Below are 16,595 nucleotides of genomic sequence, written 5' to 3'. Positions count from 1 at the left end.
AGGAGGCTCTTTAGTTCTTCTTCACTTTCTGCCATAAGGGTGGTGTCATCTGCATATCTGAGGTTATTGATATTTCTCCCAGCAATCTTGATTCCAGCTTGTGCTTCTTCCAGCCAAGCGTTTCTCATGATGGACTCTGAATATAAGTTAAATAAGCAGGGTGACAATATACAGCCTTGACATACTCCTTTTCCTATTTGGAACCAATCTGTTGTTTCATGTCCAGTTCTAACTGTTGCTTCCTGACCTGCATACAAATTTCTCAAGAGCCAGGTCCGGTGGTCTGGTATTCCCATCTCTTGAAGAATTTTCCACAGTTTATTGTGATCCACACAGTCAAAGGCTTTGGCATAGTCAATAAAGCAGAAATACATGTTTTTCTGGAAGTCTCTTGCTTTTTCGATGATCCAGCGGATGTCGGCAATTTAGTCTCTGGTTCCTCTGCCTTTTCTAAAACCAGCTTGAACTTCTGGAAGTTCACAGTTCATGTATTGCTGAAGCCTGGCTTGGAGAATTTTGAGCATTACTTTACTAGCGTGTGAAAACTGACCTTTTCCAGTCCTGTGGCCACTGCTGAGTTTTCCAAATTTGCTGGCGTATTGATGGCAGCACTTTCACAGAATCATCTTTCAGGATTTGAAATAGCTCAACTGGAATGCCATCACCTCCACTAGCTTTGTTCATAGTGAAGCTTTCCAAGGCCCACTTGACTTCACATTCCAGGATGCCTGGCTCTAGGTGAGTGACCACACCATCGTGATTATCTGGGTCGTGAAGATATTTTTTGTACAGTTCTTCTGCGTATCCTTGCCACCTCCTAATATCTTCTGCTTCTGTTATGTCCATACCATTTCTGTCCTTTATCGAGCCCATCTTTACATGAAATGTTTCCTTGGTATCTCTGATTTTCTTGAAGAGATCTCTAGTCTTTCCCATTCTGTTGTTTTCCTCTATTTCTTTGCATTGATTGCTGAAGAAGGCTTTCTTATCTCTCCTTGCTATTGTTTGGAACTCTGCATTCAGATGCTTATATTTTTCCTTTTCTTTGCTTTTTGCTTCTCTTCCTTTCACAGCTATTTGTAAGGCCTCCCCAGACAGCCATTTTGCTTTTTTGCATTTCTTTTCCATGGGGATGGTCTTGATCCCTGTTTCCTGTACAATGTCATGAACCTCAGTCCATAGTTCATCAGGCACTCTATCTATCAGATCTAGTCCCTTAAATCTATTTCTCACTTCCACTGTATAATCATAAGGGATTTGATTTAGGTCATACCTGAATGGTCCAGTGATTTTCCCTACTTTCTTCAATTTCAGTCTGAATTTGGCACTAAGGAGTTCATGATCTGAGCCACAGTCAGCTCCTGGTCTTGTTTTGTTGACTGTATAGAGCTTCTCCACCTTTGGCTGCAAAGAATATAATCAATCTGATTTCAGTGTTGACCATCTGGTGATGTCCATGCAGAGAGTCTTCTCTTGTGTTGTTGGAACAACCATAGTTTGGCCCCAGGTAAATAGCAGGGAGGGATCAGAGCCCCTCCCATCAACAGAAAACTGGATTAAAGATTTACTGAGCACAGCCACGCCCATCAGAACAAGAATAGTTTCCCCCTCAATCAGTCTCTCCCATCAGGAAGCTTCCATAAGCCTCTTAATCCTTCTCCACCAGAGGGCAGACAGACTTAAAACCGCAATCACAGAAAATGGCCCAATCTAATCACATGGACCACAGCCCTGTCTAACTCAGGGAAACTATGAGCCATGCCCTGTAGGGCCACCTAAGATGGACAGGTCATGGTGGAGAGTTCTGACAAAATGTCCACTGGAGAAGGGAATGGCAAACCACTTCAGTATTCTTGCCTTGAGAACCCCATGAACAGTATGAAAAGGCAAAAAGATAGGACACTGAAAGATGAACTCCCCAGGTTGGTAGGTGCCCAATATGCTGTTGGAGATCAGTGGAGAACTAACTACAGAAAGAATGAAGAGATGGAGCCAAAGCAAAAACAACACCCAGTTGTGGATGCGACTGGTGATAGAAGCAAGGTCCGATGCTGTAAAGAGCAATATTGCATAGGAACCTGGAATGTTAGGTCCACGAACCAAGGCAAATTGGAAGTGGTCAAACAGGAGATGGCAAGAGTGAACGTCAACATTTTAGGACTCAGTGAACTAAAATGGACTGGAATGGGTGAATTTAACTCAGATGACCATTATATCTACTACTGTGCACAAGAATCTCTTTGAAGAAATGGAGTAGCCATCACAGTACAGAGTCCAAAATGCAGCACTTGGATGAAATCTCAAAAACAACAGAATGATCTCTGTTTGTTTCCAAGGCAAACCATTCAATATCACGGTAATACAAAGTCTATGCCCCAACCAGTAATGCTAAACAAGCTGTTCTAAGAACACCACAAGACCTTCTAGAACTAACACCCAAAAAAGATGTCCTCTTCATTATAAGGGACTGGAATGCAAAAGTTGGAAGTCAAGAAACACCTTGGGTAACAGGCGAATTTGCCCTTGGAGTACAGAATATTGCAGGGCAAAGGCTAATAGAGTTTTGCCAAGAGAACACACTGGTCGTAGCAACACCCTCTTCCAACAACACAAGAGAAGACTCTACACATGGACATCACCAGATGGCCAAAACCAATTTCAGATTGATTATATTCTTTGCAGCCAAAAATGGAGAAGCTCTATACAGTCAGCAAAAACAAGACTGGGAGCTGACTGTGGCTCAGATCATGAACTCCTTATTGCCAAATTCAGACTTAAATTGAAGAGTGGGGAAAACCACTAGACCATTCAGGTATGACCTAAATCAAATCCCTTACTATTATACAGTGGAAGTGAGAAAAAGATTGAAGGGACTAGATCTGATAGAGTGCCTGATGAACTATGGACTGAGGTTTGTGACACTGTACAGGAGACAGGGATCAAGACCATCCCCATGGAAAAGAAATGCAAAAAACCAAAATGGCTGTCTGAGGAGGCCTTACATATAGTTGTGAAAAGAAGAGAAGTGAAAATCAAAGGAGAAAACGAAAGATATACCCATTTAAATGCAGAGTTCCAAAGAATATCAAGCAGAGATAAGAAAGCCTTCCTCAGTAATCAGTGCAGGGAAATAGAGGAAAACAATAGACTGGGAAAGACTAGAGATCTCTTCAAGAAAATCAGAGATACCAAGGAAACATTTCATGTAAAGATGGGCTCGATAAAGGACAGAAATGGTATGGACCTAACAGAAGCAGAAGACATTAAGAAGAGGTGGCAAGAATACACAGGAGAACTGTACAAAAACGATCTTCATGACCCAGATAATCATGATGGTGTGCTCACTCACCCAGAGAAAGACATCCTAGAACGTTAAGTCAAGTGGGCCTTAGAAAGCATCATTATGAACAAAGCTAGTGGATGTGATGGAATTCCACTGGAGCTATTTTAAATTCTAAAAGATGATGCTGTGAAAGTGCTGCACTCAATATGCCAGCAAATTTGGAAAACTCAGCAGTGACCACAGGACTGGAAAAGGTCAGTTTTCATTCCAATCCCAAAGAAAGGCAATGCCAAAGAATGCTCAAACTACCGCACAATTACACTCATCTCACAACGCTAGTAAAGCAATGCTCCAAGTTCTCCAAGCCAGGCTTCAGCAATACGTGAACTTGCAGATGTTCAAGCTGGATTTAGAAAAGGCAGAGGAACCAGAGATCAAATTGCCAACATCCACTAGATCATCGAAAAAGCAAGAGAGTTCCAGAAAAACATCTATTTCTGCTTTATTGACTATGCCAAAGCCTTTGACTGTGTGGATCACAATAAACTGTGGAAAATTCTTCAAGAGATGGGAATACCAGACCACCTGACTTGCCTCTTGAGAAACCTGTATGCAGGTCAGGATGCAACAGTTAGAACTGGACATGGAACAACAGATTGGTTCCAAATAGGGAAAGGAGTATGTCAAGGCTGTATAATGTCACCCTGCTTATTTAACTTATATGAAGAGTACATCATGAGAAACGCTGGGCTAGATGAAGCACAAGCTGGAATCAAGATTGCCGGGAGAAATATCAATAACCTCAGATATGTAGATGACACCACCCTTATGGCAGAAAGTGAAGAGGAACTAAAGAGCCTCTTGATAAAAATAAAAGAGGAGAGTGAAAAAGTTGGCTTAAAACTCAACATTCAGAAAACTAAGATCATGGCATCTGGTCCGATCACTTCATGGGAAATAGATGGGGAACAGTGGAAACAGTGTCAGACTTTATTTTGGGGGGCTCCAAAACCACTGCAGATGGTGACTGCAGTCATGAAATTAAAAGACACTTGTTCCTTGGAAGAAGTTATGACCAACCTAGACAGCATATTAAAAACCAGAGATATTACTTTGCCAACAAAGGTTGGTGTAGTCAAGGGTATGGTTTTTCCAGTAGTCATGTATGGATGTGAGAGTTGGATCATAAAGAAAGCTGAGCACCGAAGAATTGATGCCTTTGAACTGTGGTGCTGGAGAAGACTCTTGAGAGTCCCTTGGACTGCAAGGAGATCCAATCAGTGCATCATAAAGGAAATCAGTCCTGAAGAGTCACGGGAAGGACTGATGCTGAAGCTGAAATTCCAACGCTTTGGCCACCTGATGCAAAGAACTGACTCTTTTGAAAAGACTCTGATGCTGGGAAAGACTGAAGGTGGGAGGAGAAGGAGACGAAAGAGGATGAGATGGTTGGATGGCGTCACCGAGTCAATGGACATGAGTTTGAGTAAACTCCAGGAGTTGGTGATGGACAGGGAGGCCTGGTGTGCTGAAGTCCATGGGGTCGAAAAGAGTCGGATACGACTGAGCGACTGAACTGAACACGGAAACACATTTAAGACTTATTTACATATTTGAGTGTTTTTCTTGGTAATATTTTCAAATGCTGTTACTAAAAGCTTTTAACACATATGTAATCTTATTTTTTAACTGAAATATAAATGACCTACATACAACACTACATTAGTTCCAGGTGCACAACATAGTGATATCACACTTCTAAACATTTCAAAATAATCTCCATGATAAGTATAGTTACCATCTGTCACCATAGAAAGTTATTACCATATTAACTATATTCACTACACCGTACATTTCATTCCTGTGACACATTTATTTTGTAACTGGAAGATTATAACTCTTCATCTCCTATTTCACTCGACTCTCCCACTCTCCTCCCATCTGGCCACCACCTATTTGTTCTCTTATCTATGCATCTGTTTTGTTATGTTCTGTTCACTTATTTTGCTTTTTAGATTCCACATATAAGTGAAACTATACAGTATTTGTCTTTCTCTGACTTACTTCACTTAATATGATAATCTCTAGGTCAATCCATGTTGCTGCAAATGATATTATTTCATTCTCTTTTTATGGCTGAGTAATATTCCATCATACATACACATGGCACATGCTTCATTCATCTACTGATGGATGCTTAGGCTGCTTCTGTATCTTGTCTATTGTAAATAATGCTGTAACAAAATTAAGAATTTGAAAATACTTAACTGAAATTCTAAAATGATTGTCATAAGAGGTTATAAGTAGAAGTTAGTTTTATACCTGCTATCATTACTATTGTTTTTCACAACTATTATAGTAATAAGGAAAAGGTGAACAGAGTAGTTTGAAACTGAGCTTTAAGTGAGGAAATGAAGAAATATTATTTATACTACGAACATATGTTTTAAAGAGGAATATGGTTAAAAAAAAAAAAGCTTTGGAAAAAATGAAGGAAGGGTCAACTGTTGGAGATACTTCAACTCAAATTTAACTAAACTACAGGTGGGTAAGAGATAATGTGATAAATACTGGAAATACAAAGATAAGGTCTAACTTCAAAAACTATATAGCACAACAGGGCAGACAGGCAGGTAAAAATTAATATGGGGTTCTTAACTGCAAGCAACAGAAACCAATTTACAGTGATGAACAGAAACGTACAGATATTAAAAGCAGCTCTCAGAATTGCTGAGACATTTGAAGAACCACACTCAGTAAATGGGCAGGAATCAAGTGAGGAAGCTTAAAGGCAAGAAATCAAAATCAAAATTTGTGACATGAACCACCTGGGTAGAGAAAAGATGCCACAACAGACATTACTTCTCCTTTTGGAAACTGGATGCTTTATTGCAGACACTTCATCTTTTCCTGTGCCTGAGTATCGGCTCCAGATAAAAGCACCCAATTAGCCATGTTTGGGTTATGGCCCATTTCCTAAACTTTGGGCAAAAGAAAGCAATTTATTTGTCCTTTTCTGCTTGTGCAGTGGGAGCTGGGCCTTGCATTTGACCAAGATTCATACTATATATAAATAGCAGAAAAGAAAGTGAAGTCGCTCAGTTGTGTCTGACTCTGTGACCCCGTGGACTGTGGTCTACACCAGGCTCCTCCGTCCATGGGATTCCAGGCAAGAATACTGGAGTGGGTTGCCGTTTCTTTCTCCAGGAGATCTTCCCGACTCAGGGACTGAACCCAGGTCTCCCACATTGCAGGCAGACTGCTTTACCCTCTGAGCCACCAGGGAAGCCATATATATAGCAGGGAACTCTTCAAAAACAGGAAGGGGCTCAAAGGCTGCGAGGTCCACCCCCAAGAAAACAAATGCCTGTCTACAAACACTGTAAATTAAATCGAGACTTGCAGAAATATTTTGAGGAGTCTCTGTGTTCTCAGTTTGAAAAGCATTAGTCAAATACTTAAATAATAACAAGTGATACACTCCTATACCTGGCACCTGTGCTTTTTTAACCATTCATTAAGACAAAACTCTTGGAACATTCAAAACTTAAGAGATATATTCCACAGAAAGAGTTTCTTAAGCCACACACAGTTTTTCAAACTCAAATCCAATGACTTGTTAGTCAAGCCAAAAGCCTGTAAGTCTTAAGTTTAAGCAACTCTACACTAAAACATAATACAACAAGAAAGCTCTATATTATCAGCATACTACACTGGCTTAAAAGAGAGATTAATAACACAGGAAATGTTATGCAAAACAAAAACTTCAAAAATAAGCAGAAATTTACCAAGCAAATAGAGTGGAACAAAAAAAGAGTACGACAGTGGTAATAGCTATATAAAGCACTTCATTAGAAAACAGTGCAATGCAGTGAAAAGGCACCTGTTCAAGTCAGAAAAAGTGAACTGAAGTCCTAATCCTAATTAGCAGTATAATCTAAGTCAAATCCTTTCATATCTAATTTTTCCTCATTTACAAAATGAGGAAGGTAGACTAGATGATCTTTAAGTAGTTTTACTTCTAAACAAATGTTGGGTTGTTATTAATAACAATGGTTAACATTTATCGGCACTCACTATATTCCAGGGAAAATAGTATACAGTTTACATTATATGAAGTAGGTATCATTATCCCCATTTTCTCCAATTCAGGAAATTCAAACTCTAAGCAGTTAACTAACTCATTGAAAGTGATCAGGTTAATAAGCTAGCCAGAACTGGAGGATTTAATTCCAAAGTCAATACACTCAATCATGTTAAACCAATAACAATATTCCAAATTCCCTCAGGACAAGGACTTTGCTATTACAGCATTTATTATACAATGGGAAAAACATTATCTATCTTTTTCTGATATCTAAATTTTTCAGATGGCTAATAATTTAGACCCAAGTATCAAAATACTCATTATTTTTATATGGTCAAACAGAAATCTTTCCAAAATATACCACACTTGTCTCTGACTTTTAAATAAGAGATAAAAGTAGATCAAATCTTTTAAACTTTTCCTGAAGCTCAAGGTTATATTTACATACAGTAGTTATTGTACAGATCTGGGGAACTTGAAGGTAATGTGACTCTGTCTCTTCATTCTCTCAGGTCAGCTTACATTTTTGTTTCTTCTCTCGTTGATTTCATTGACCACAGGTCCTCTACACCCGTATTAGTGTTTTGCAGACTAAAAAAATAAGTCAGTTGCATAAAAACTACTTTCACTCACATTTCTCATTACAAGGTGGCCTGGATATAGTACCATAAAGTAATTCTTAATTATCAATTCAGCTGTGATTTGATTACCTAAACAGAACTCTGCTGTTCCAAATACTTTGATACAGAATACTGCCATACTGTATCATACCTTCCCACTCTGAGATATTTCATAAAGAATTAAAATCTAAAGCAGCATGTCTTCAGATCACATGCTGCAAGCATTCCAGGAAAAAGAAAATGCAATGTTTATGAAGACATATGGGTTAAAGGTAAGGTTGGTTCCCAAAATGCTCAGTTTCCTTAAAATGACAGAAAAAAAGGAAGAATTCTTAAAGAAACTCTATTGCAGAAATTCTAAAGGGAATACAAGAGAGAAAGTGGCTCTATCCCATACTAAAACATATTATGAAGCTACCATTAAAATTGCTTAGTATGGATTGAAAAAGAGCAAGAAACATATTGGAATTTTCTTTAGTACAAAGAAAATAGTTCAGATCAGCAGGCAAAGAGGAATTACAATAAATGTGGAAACTGTCTAAAAAAATACACTAACTATATTACTATTTCATACCTTCCCACAAAATAATTAACAAAATGATCAAATGCCTAAAACAGAAAAAAAAAAGAAAACCAGAAGTTCTGGAAAAAAAAAAAAAAAAAGACCAACTTTACTCATAATCTGATAGAGAAGAAACAGTCTCTTCAAATAGTACACAAAATCCAAGTCACAAAAGGGGAAAAAGTGACAAATTCAATCACATAAAAAGTAAAGACTGCTGTAAAACAACAGCATCAGTCCTGGGTGTTCACTGGAAGGACTGATGCTGAAGCTGAAACTCCAGTACTTTGGCCACTTCATGCAAAGAGTTGACTCATTGGAAAAGACCCTGATGCTAGAAGGGATTGAGGGGAGGAGGAGAAGGGGATGAGATGGCTGGATGGCATCACTGACTCGATGAACATGAGTCTGAGTGAACTCTGGGAGTTGGTGATGGACAGGGAGGCCTGGTGTGCTGTGATTGATGGGGTCGCAAAGAGTCGGACATGACTGAGCGACTGAACTAAACTGAAAACAACAAAAAAAGATAAAGCCAAGAGACAAACCGGGAAAAAGACTTGCAAAATGTATGATAAAAAATTAATTTATAAAGGGCTCATACAAATCAATTTAAAAAACCTGACCAATTACCTACTAGAAAAATGAAAGGTATAAACAAGAAATCTGAGGAAATGAATACAAATGCTAAAAGTTCTGATGTTTCATTTCATTAAAGAAATGCAAATCACCTATTCAGAGAGCAAAAAACACAACGTCATTAGGGATGGTCTTGTGCTGCTGACTTGTGTCTAAGTTGATAAAACTCATCAGGAGGGTCATAGAGCTATGGCCTCAGAAACTGTCAAGGTGTGTATACACATACAAACATATCTATATATATATAAAGGTAATCACAATAATGTGAGCCAGAAAAAAGATGTTTATTATGGAGCATTAGTTAAATTATGGTATATACATAAAATGGAATAATATGCACCATTTAAAAAGGAGGGATGAATAAATGTAATGTGGAACCTAAGATAAATTATTAAGGAATTAAAAAAAAGGAAAGTGCAGAAGTGTACATAATTTTTTAAAGTGGGGAAATGGATGAGTAAGTGGGTTTTCCAATGTTTTTCTGGAATTACTTACGTGACCGTGTTAAGAATGGCTAACTCTGTTCAGAGGTACTGGCACAGAGAGCCACAGGTGCTGTATTTTCTAGTCTGTGCTGCTGCCAAGTCACTTCAGTCGTGTCCGACTCTGTGTGACCCCATAGACGGCAGCCCACCAGGCTCCCCCGTCCCTGGGATTCTCCAGGCAAGAACACTGGAGTGGGTTGCCATTTCCTTCTCCAACGCATGAAAGTGAAAAGTGAAAGTGAAGTCGCTCAGTCGTGTCCGACTCCTAGCGACCCCATGGACTGCAGCCTACCAGGCTCCTCCGTCCATGGGATTTTCTAGGCAAAAGTACTGGAATGGGGTGCCATTGCCTTCTCCTTTCTAGTCTGTACCTGAGTTAATTTCACTTGTTAAAGGTAACAGTAATTATCTAGAGAGCAGAATTACAGACCAAATTTTGTCTTTTTTTATACTTTTCTGTCTTAAAAAAAACCTAATAAAATCTGTATTTTAAATAAAAAACACTAGTAGGGATAATGGGCAAGGGGTACTTTGTCGAATTTTATTAACAGGAAGGCCTGGTGTGCTGCAGTCCATGGGGTCGCAAAGAGTCAGACATGACTGAGCAACTGAACTGATGATTCTATCAATACAGCTTTATCCCTTAAATAATAAGTATGTTACTTTAAAATTTAAATCAGCTTTATTACACTTTTACTTGTTTGCCCTAGTTTTTTATGTTTAGAATCTCAAAGCAAAACATGACAAATAGCTGATGTACATATGAGTAAACACTCCTCCTGCAATGTAAAAAAGATCTTCTCATTTTAAGTTCAAAGTAAGAAACAGAGAAAAGTATCTAAACTATTCTGTATCTACTGAGGGCACCTTTTTACACAAGCTGACCTACTGGCTTTCTGACTGGGTCACAAGCCCTGCTGCAGAAAGGGCCTAAACACAGTGACAAATTTTTATAAGAAAGAAACTGGTAATGTAAAAAAGAAACAAAAAAGAGGAAATTATGTAAAACTGATATATGCAAGATAGTTTGAATCAGGACCTCTTTTCAATTGCCTATTTTATTAGGAAAGTGAAAAGTGATCCCAATAAGTCATGCAATTTCTTAAGATTAGAGCTGATACTTTTCCTCAGGTTCAAGAGATCCTTTTCTTTCACAAGATGAACAATTGTTGCTTTTCAACCTATCAGAATGTCAAAGGCAGGTGTAACTAGAAAGGGGCTGGAGTGGGAAAGAAAACCACAGAGAAAGAGAAGTTAGAGAGAGACCTGATGTCTAGTGTTTCACAGCAAGTGAAACAGAAGCACACGTAAACAAGAGTACATATATCAGACCTGCTGGAGATTCTAAGGTAACTACTTATCCATACAACTCACAAGCGTTCACCTGAGAGCTGGAGTCTCAAAACTAAACACAAAGCTCACCTCTAAGTAGTCTCAATGGATAATTACCATCTTGCTGTGATTATTTTTAATACTTATACTCAATAATATAGCATCCCTGAGATATCTACCAGTATTGAAAAATTAAAGTCAATGTTATGCTTAAGTAATAAGAGCTCTGACGTCAGAGAGACTGACTTAAAATCTCAGCTTTGTTACTCAAGAACTCTAGGACTTTGGGCAAGTTGTTTAACCTTTGGCTTTGTTTCTTCATCTCTAAAATCTCTAATATTAGGTTAACAAATTAACTATGTTCATGGGTTGATGTGATAAATAAAAGCAGTTACACTTCTACGTGGCTTCACAGTATACAAATAAAGTTTTAAGAACATACTTTTTGAAAAAAGTGCCATTTGTTTAAACCATTCTGAATAGAAATCGCAATGCCTCAGTTAACTTTTGTTTCTTCTTAAAGCAAACAGACACAACTTAACTTTTCTATAGGATAATTATTAATACAAATGATAAGATTATGTATGACTATGAGGGCTTCACAGGTGACACAGCAGTAAAGAATCCGCCTGCCAATGCGGGAAATCCAAGAGACGCAGGTTAGATCCCTGGTCAGGAAAATCCCCTGGAGCAGGAAATGGCAACCTACTCCAGTATTCTTGCCTGGAAAATTCCATGGATAGAGGAGCCTGGCGGGCTACAGTCCATGGGGTCGCAAAGTCGGACACAACTGAACATGCGCACGTGCATGCACACACGTTTCCACAAGCCATCAATCAGTTTCTTTAGGAACACTTTGAGAAAGATAGCACCTGACAAGACTTAAAGTTTACAGAGAAGTCTCCATGCTAATTATTTCCAAATGTAACAATTTTAAAAGTAAACAGTTAAAATTTAAAAAAACTATAGCCATTTTACTATATCCTTGCTGCTGCTGCTAAGTCGTTTCAGTCATGTCCGACTCTGTGCGACCCCATAGACAGCAGCCCACCAGGCTCCGCCATCCCTGGGATTCTCCAGGCAAGAGTACTGGAGTGGGGTGCCATCGCCTTATTCACAATCAAGTAACTTGTGCTTGCCTCTTCCCACTCCAGTGTTCTTGCCTGGAGAATCCCAGGGACGGCGGAGCCTGGTGGGCTGCCGTCTATGGGGTCGCACAGAGTCGGACACTACTGAAGCGACTTAGCAGCAGCAGCAGTGCTTGCCTCTTGCAAGCCCGTTTCTCATCTTCTTAAGGTGCTCACGCTAAGTAAGTTACTGTGAGCTAAGAAGCCAGATAACCATTTCATGGCAGACCGATCCGGTGAAAAATATATGGGCTGTAGAGACAGCTCTGTGTTTAAATCCCAGGTATGCTACTTATTTTGTGATCTTGTTAAATTACTTAACTTCTCTTTAGCTTCAATTTCCTCATCTTTAAAATGGGAATGCAATTACCTATACTGAAATGCTTTGGTAAAAGGCAAATAAAAATTGAGGTAAAACTCTTACAGAGTACTTTCCAGTACCTGCCAAAATAAGTCATCCTGTCAATGATAATTATTATTACATAACTAATGCAGGATGTTAAAACTACAGTGAACTTAAGAATATAAAGGATTTATTTGGAACATATGCTTTTAATGTGTGAGACTCCTTGGCACCATACTGGAGATACAAAGATGAAAAAGGATATATGTATCTATCCTCCAGAGGCTCACAGCCTTTAATTAAAGACAGACACACAAACAAAATCATAGCAATTTGGTAAGTGAAACAGTAGAAGCAGCAGCACCCCATGTGAAGTCAAAATGCCTTTCTGGAGGAGGTGATAGTTAAGCTAAGAGGATAAACAGCTCACCAGGTAGGACTTAGGGACTTCGGTGAGCTGACTTGGTCAAGAAGGATGAAAGATCACAGGTGAAGAAAATACACAAGTAAGAAAGAGCTTGGTGAGGTCTGGAACAGAGCACATGTAGAGAAGAGAGTTTAAAAAGGCCAGCATAGGCCAGATCTTCATGATCTGGGATGCCAAACCAAGGAGGAGTTGGCCCTTTTAAAAATAAATAATGGGGAATCACAAAAGTATAAGGGTAATGAAGGAGGTTGGCTGAAAAAGACGCTCAGATTCCTATTACACAGAGATTCCTCCAGCTGAGATGTTCCAGCTGACCAGGGACGAGAGAGAAACTACAGTCAAGGAAAATATAGTCCAGGTGGTTAAGCAGCAATTAATTTAAAGTAGTGATGTTAAGAGAAAGGAACTAAAAAATAAGGTAGTCTTGATACCACTCAAAAAGTTGGGGAAATTCCCCAATTTCTAGTTTGGGCAAATGGGTGGGTCATGAAGTCATTAGAAGGTGGACAAGAAAAATAGAAACATTCAGGATTTATCTGAATGCAGTTATTTACTATGTCTGGAGCTCAAATGAAAGCCGAATTAACTCCAATGGGAGAAATTAACATAAAGGCAGAAATGGAAGGCAAAAATAAGGCATTCAGATGAATCACACAGACCGAAGACGGTGACTACTACCACCATTGCTGATGAATATCCTACTTTGTGTCTTTTGCTTGTTTTCCAATTGAACAAATTGTCATATGTGAGATGTTACTTTTAATCTACATGCTACCTTATCAGTATGAATGCTTTTTCCAGAGGTCAGCTGAACATTAATGTTTAAGTTTTCTGAGCATCACTATCATGCCAAGATTAGCAAAGTGTTGGGGGCCTGAATGGTGCCCAATAAAAATGGAAGAATTAATATAGTCTTTATATTTAGTTTCTTATAGTCAAGAAACCAAACTGCTTCAGATACTGTTTTAATGATGAATCAGATAAGCATGTAACATGGAATAATCTGTTTTTCTTTATATGTTGCTTTTCTCATTTAGGAACATATAATTTTCAATGGTTTTGGAACTTTGAATTTATTTTTCAGAATTCAAGAATTCCCCCCAAGCCAACAACTTATGCCTATCCATACTCCAGACTTCTGTACAGAAGTCAGTAGAAAAGTACAATTATTGCTTTTTAAAACATTAATTTTAAGGAAAAATACTAAACTGCTTCACCTACAGGTCCATTCTTATATGTTAACAATGTGAGAGATCTTCACAGGTGTACTCAGGAGACTATTTTAAAGATTCTCACCCCTTAGAAGGAAAACTACATAACAAGACTCAACAGTCTCTTAGTTTTTACTCGATAAAAACTAAGAAAAGAAAAAGCTCCATGATCTGTTCAAAGAATTACTTTTTCTTGCATAAATCAGTTCTTAATACTTTCTTTTGATGTCTATTTCCCTCTTATGCACATCTTTTTTGTTAATGAGTGTAGGCAGTATGGTAGTATTAGGGAAAAATCAAAATTAAACAGAATAGAATGACCTAATTTAAAAACCGAAAACAAATCAATCCATTGTTACTAGCACTTATTTTTACACAAATGTTTTTGTGAGACTGAAAACTGTGCATAATCTGCCTGGACGTGGACCTTGGAAATGTCCTGCTAGAGATCTTGGTATCATAAACTTTCACAATTACAGTTTAGATTGTGAGACTGTGGAGCAGTGAAGGAGTCTAAGTCTGGGAGTCAGCAGTTTAGTTCTGCCTTCCTTTTGTTATCTCTGTAACTAGATTTTTTTCCCCCCCATATGCACCCTATATCTCAGTAATCTTATCTGTAAAATGGGACCAATAGAAAGATTTACTTCACAAGATGCACAAGGATAATGTAACAGGAAGACACTATGTAAAGCATGTTATTTTTGTAGCTGCAAGCTCAGTCCTTAACTTTTCAAATCTCAAGAACATAAAATAAACTAGGTGCCACCATTAGCAGAAAAACAAAAGCCCACTCACTTCCAGAGTACTGCATGCAGTGTCTCACCACTGGAATCATACCATGAAAAGTTCCCAGTAACTTCTTTCCTTTAACCTTACATTGAAAGATCCAAAAAAGACTGGTTTCAGACTCCCACTAGCTGAAGGCAGTTAACAGTATACTAAAAATCCATCTCAAAGGACTAAGAAGATAATCTGCATGCGGAATGTCTAGATTGCAATGGTATTAAATAGAGTAAAAACTAACAGTAGCTTGCCCTGCACAATCCTGTAAGTTTTAAGAAACTCTGCTTTTGCTTACTTGCTTCTAACACTCCACTGTGAAGCAGAAACACAGCATCATATACCAGTGGTCACAGCCTTTGAAGAACTAGAAGCTGGATCAGATTCTCAAGCTTTTAGACGTTAAGCAAGATGCCCTCCATGATCATGTCACAAAGTTATACATTTTAGAAACAACATGTGCTCCATATTTATGTAATAAAGTCCTATTTTGTTTTGGAAGATTTTTTAGATCATCACCATATTAGAATCACATATAAGTTATCTCATAATTACAAAGGCGTCATTTCAGGGTCCAAAGGCAGGCCACTGGAATTTTAAGTTTACCACTCCATCACAACGTGGATTCACACTTGGGTTTAGGTTTGAGATTAGCTTTCTTCATCATGATTTTCCCCCTAAATGTACTGTGACTAAACTACATTACTTTTTATTACACATGTAAGCACTTCTGATGCAATCTAGGAGAAAGATGGAATAACTGAAGTTAACCCGCTGGTTTGAAAACTCAAGTATCTTAAACACTCCCAGATGCTAACTGACAACTTGACCACTGGAAGCAAATTAAGTTATTCTTTGCAGCGGGGGAGAGGAAAGAGGCCACACCCAAAGTTAAGAGTTCACAGTGAAGTGACACCAAGTTTCAGAATTTTAACTACTGCTATTTTCGGTACTCTTTTTTTTCCACGGTCAAGGAATACTTTAAAAATTCATAACATGCCCAAAGTTAAATAGAAAACGTTACTCTGATTCTAATCACTTGTTACTTCGTTCAGTAGTGGGCAGGTCCAAGATGGAGAATTACCTCATCCAAAGAAAGATTGGAAGTAATGCTGGCGTCGAACAGGGCCAAACTCAAGTCCTCAGTGCTCATAAGCGACTCTAGAAGAGCTGGTCACCCACTCTCCCCTCCCCCGAGAAGCCAGGAAGGCAAGACCCTGTGTCACCACGGCAGTTATCTGACCCAGAACGCGACCGTTTTCTGTGGACCCAGTTTTCGGCTTTAGACGCTCCCAGCCTCCCACTCTCTCTGCGCCACCTCCACCCAGGAGGTCGCCCCCGCTTCCTCAGCCTCCTCTCCATCCCACCTCCGTGCTCTCGCCGACTCCACTCATTCCTCCACGTACCTTGGCCACATAGTCTTTCACCTCATCTAGGTCTCCGTTTTTCAGGGCCCACATGAATTCCTTGTCGCACATCACTGCAGCGGGGCGGGCCAGCTGGCCGGACAGCAAGACGAGGAGGCGGTGGCAGCGGCAAGCGGATACCGCCGGGCGAGAGGGACACAGGGCCGCGCGGTAGCCGCACAGAAGAGAAGGCGGGGTAGGCGGCCAGGCGGGCGAGGCAGTTGGCCGCGGCGACCGTTAGGGCGGGAGAAAGAAAAGTGTTGTTGTTTTTTTTTTTTTTTTTTTTGGCCCCCCCC

The 16,595-nt window shown here is 39.2% G+C and overlaps 1 protein-coding gene across 1 annotated transcript in view; it reads right to left on the bottom strand.

Moving 5' to 3' along the window:
- The window catches only part of MTPN (myotrophin), a 78,460-nt gene extending 61,872 nt beyond the window's left edge, over positions 1-16,588 (bottom strand). Inside the window, exon 1 of the mRNA XM_010831623.1 lies at positions 16,300-16,588. Within this exon, the coding sequence (XP_010829925.1) occupies positions 16,300-16,371 (72 nt within the window). The 5' untranslated portion in view covers positions 16,372-16,588. The remainder of the gene's footprint in view (positions 1-16,299) is intronic.
- Positions 16,589-16,595: the final 7 nt, after the last annotated feature.

This window comes from Bison bison, unplaced genomic scaffold, assembly GCF_000754665.1.
Source record: "Bison bison bison isolate TAMUID 2011002044 unplaced genomic scaffold, Bison_UMD1.0 scf7180017864530, whole genome shotgun sequence".
Taxonomy (NCBI): Eukaryota; Metazoa; Chordata; class Mammalia; order Artiodactyla; family Bovidae; genus Bison; species Bison bison.
Note: the sequence above shows the minus strand (reverse complement) of the source record. Positions and strands in the feature narration are given on the sequence as shown.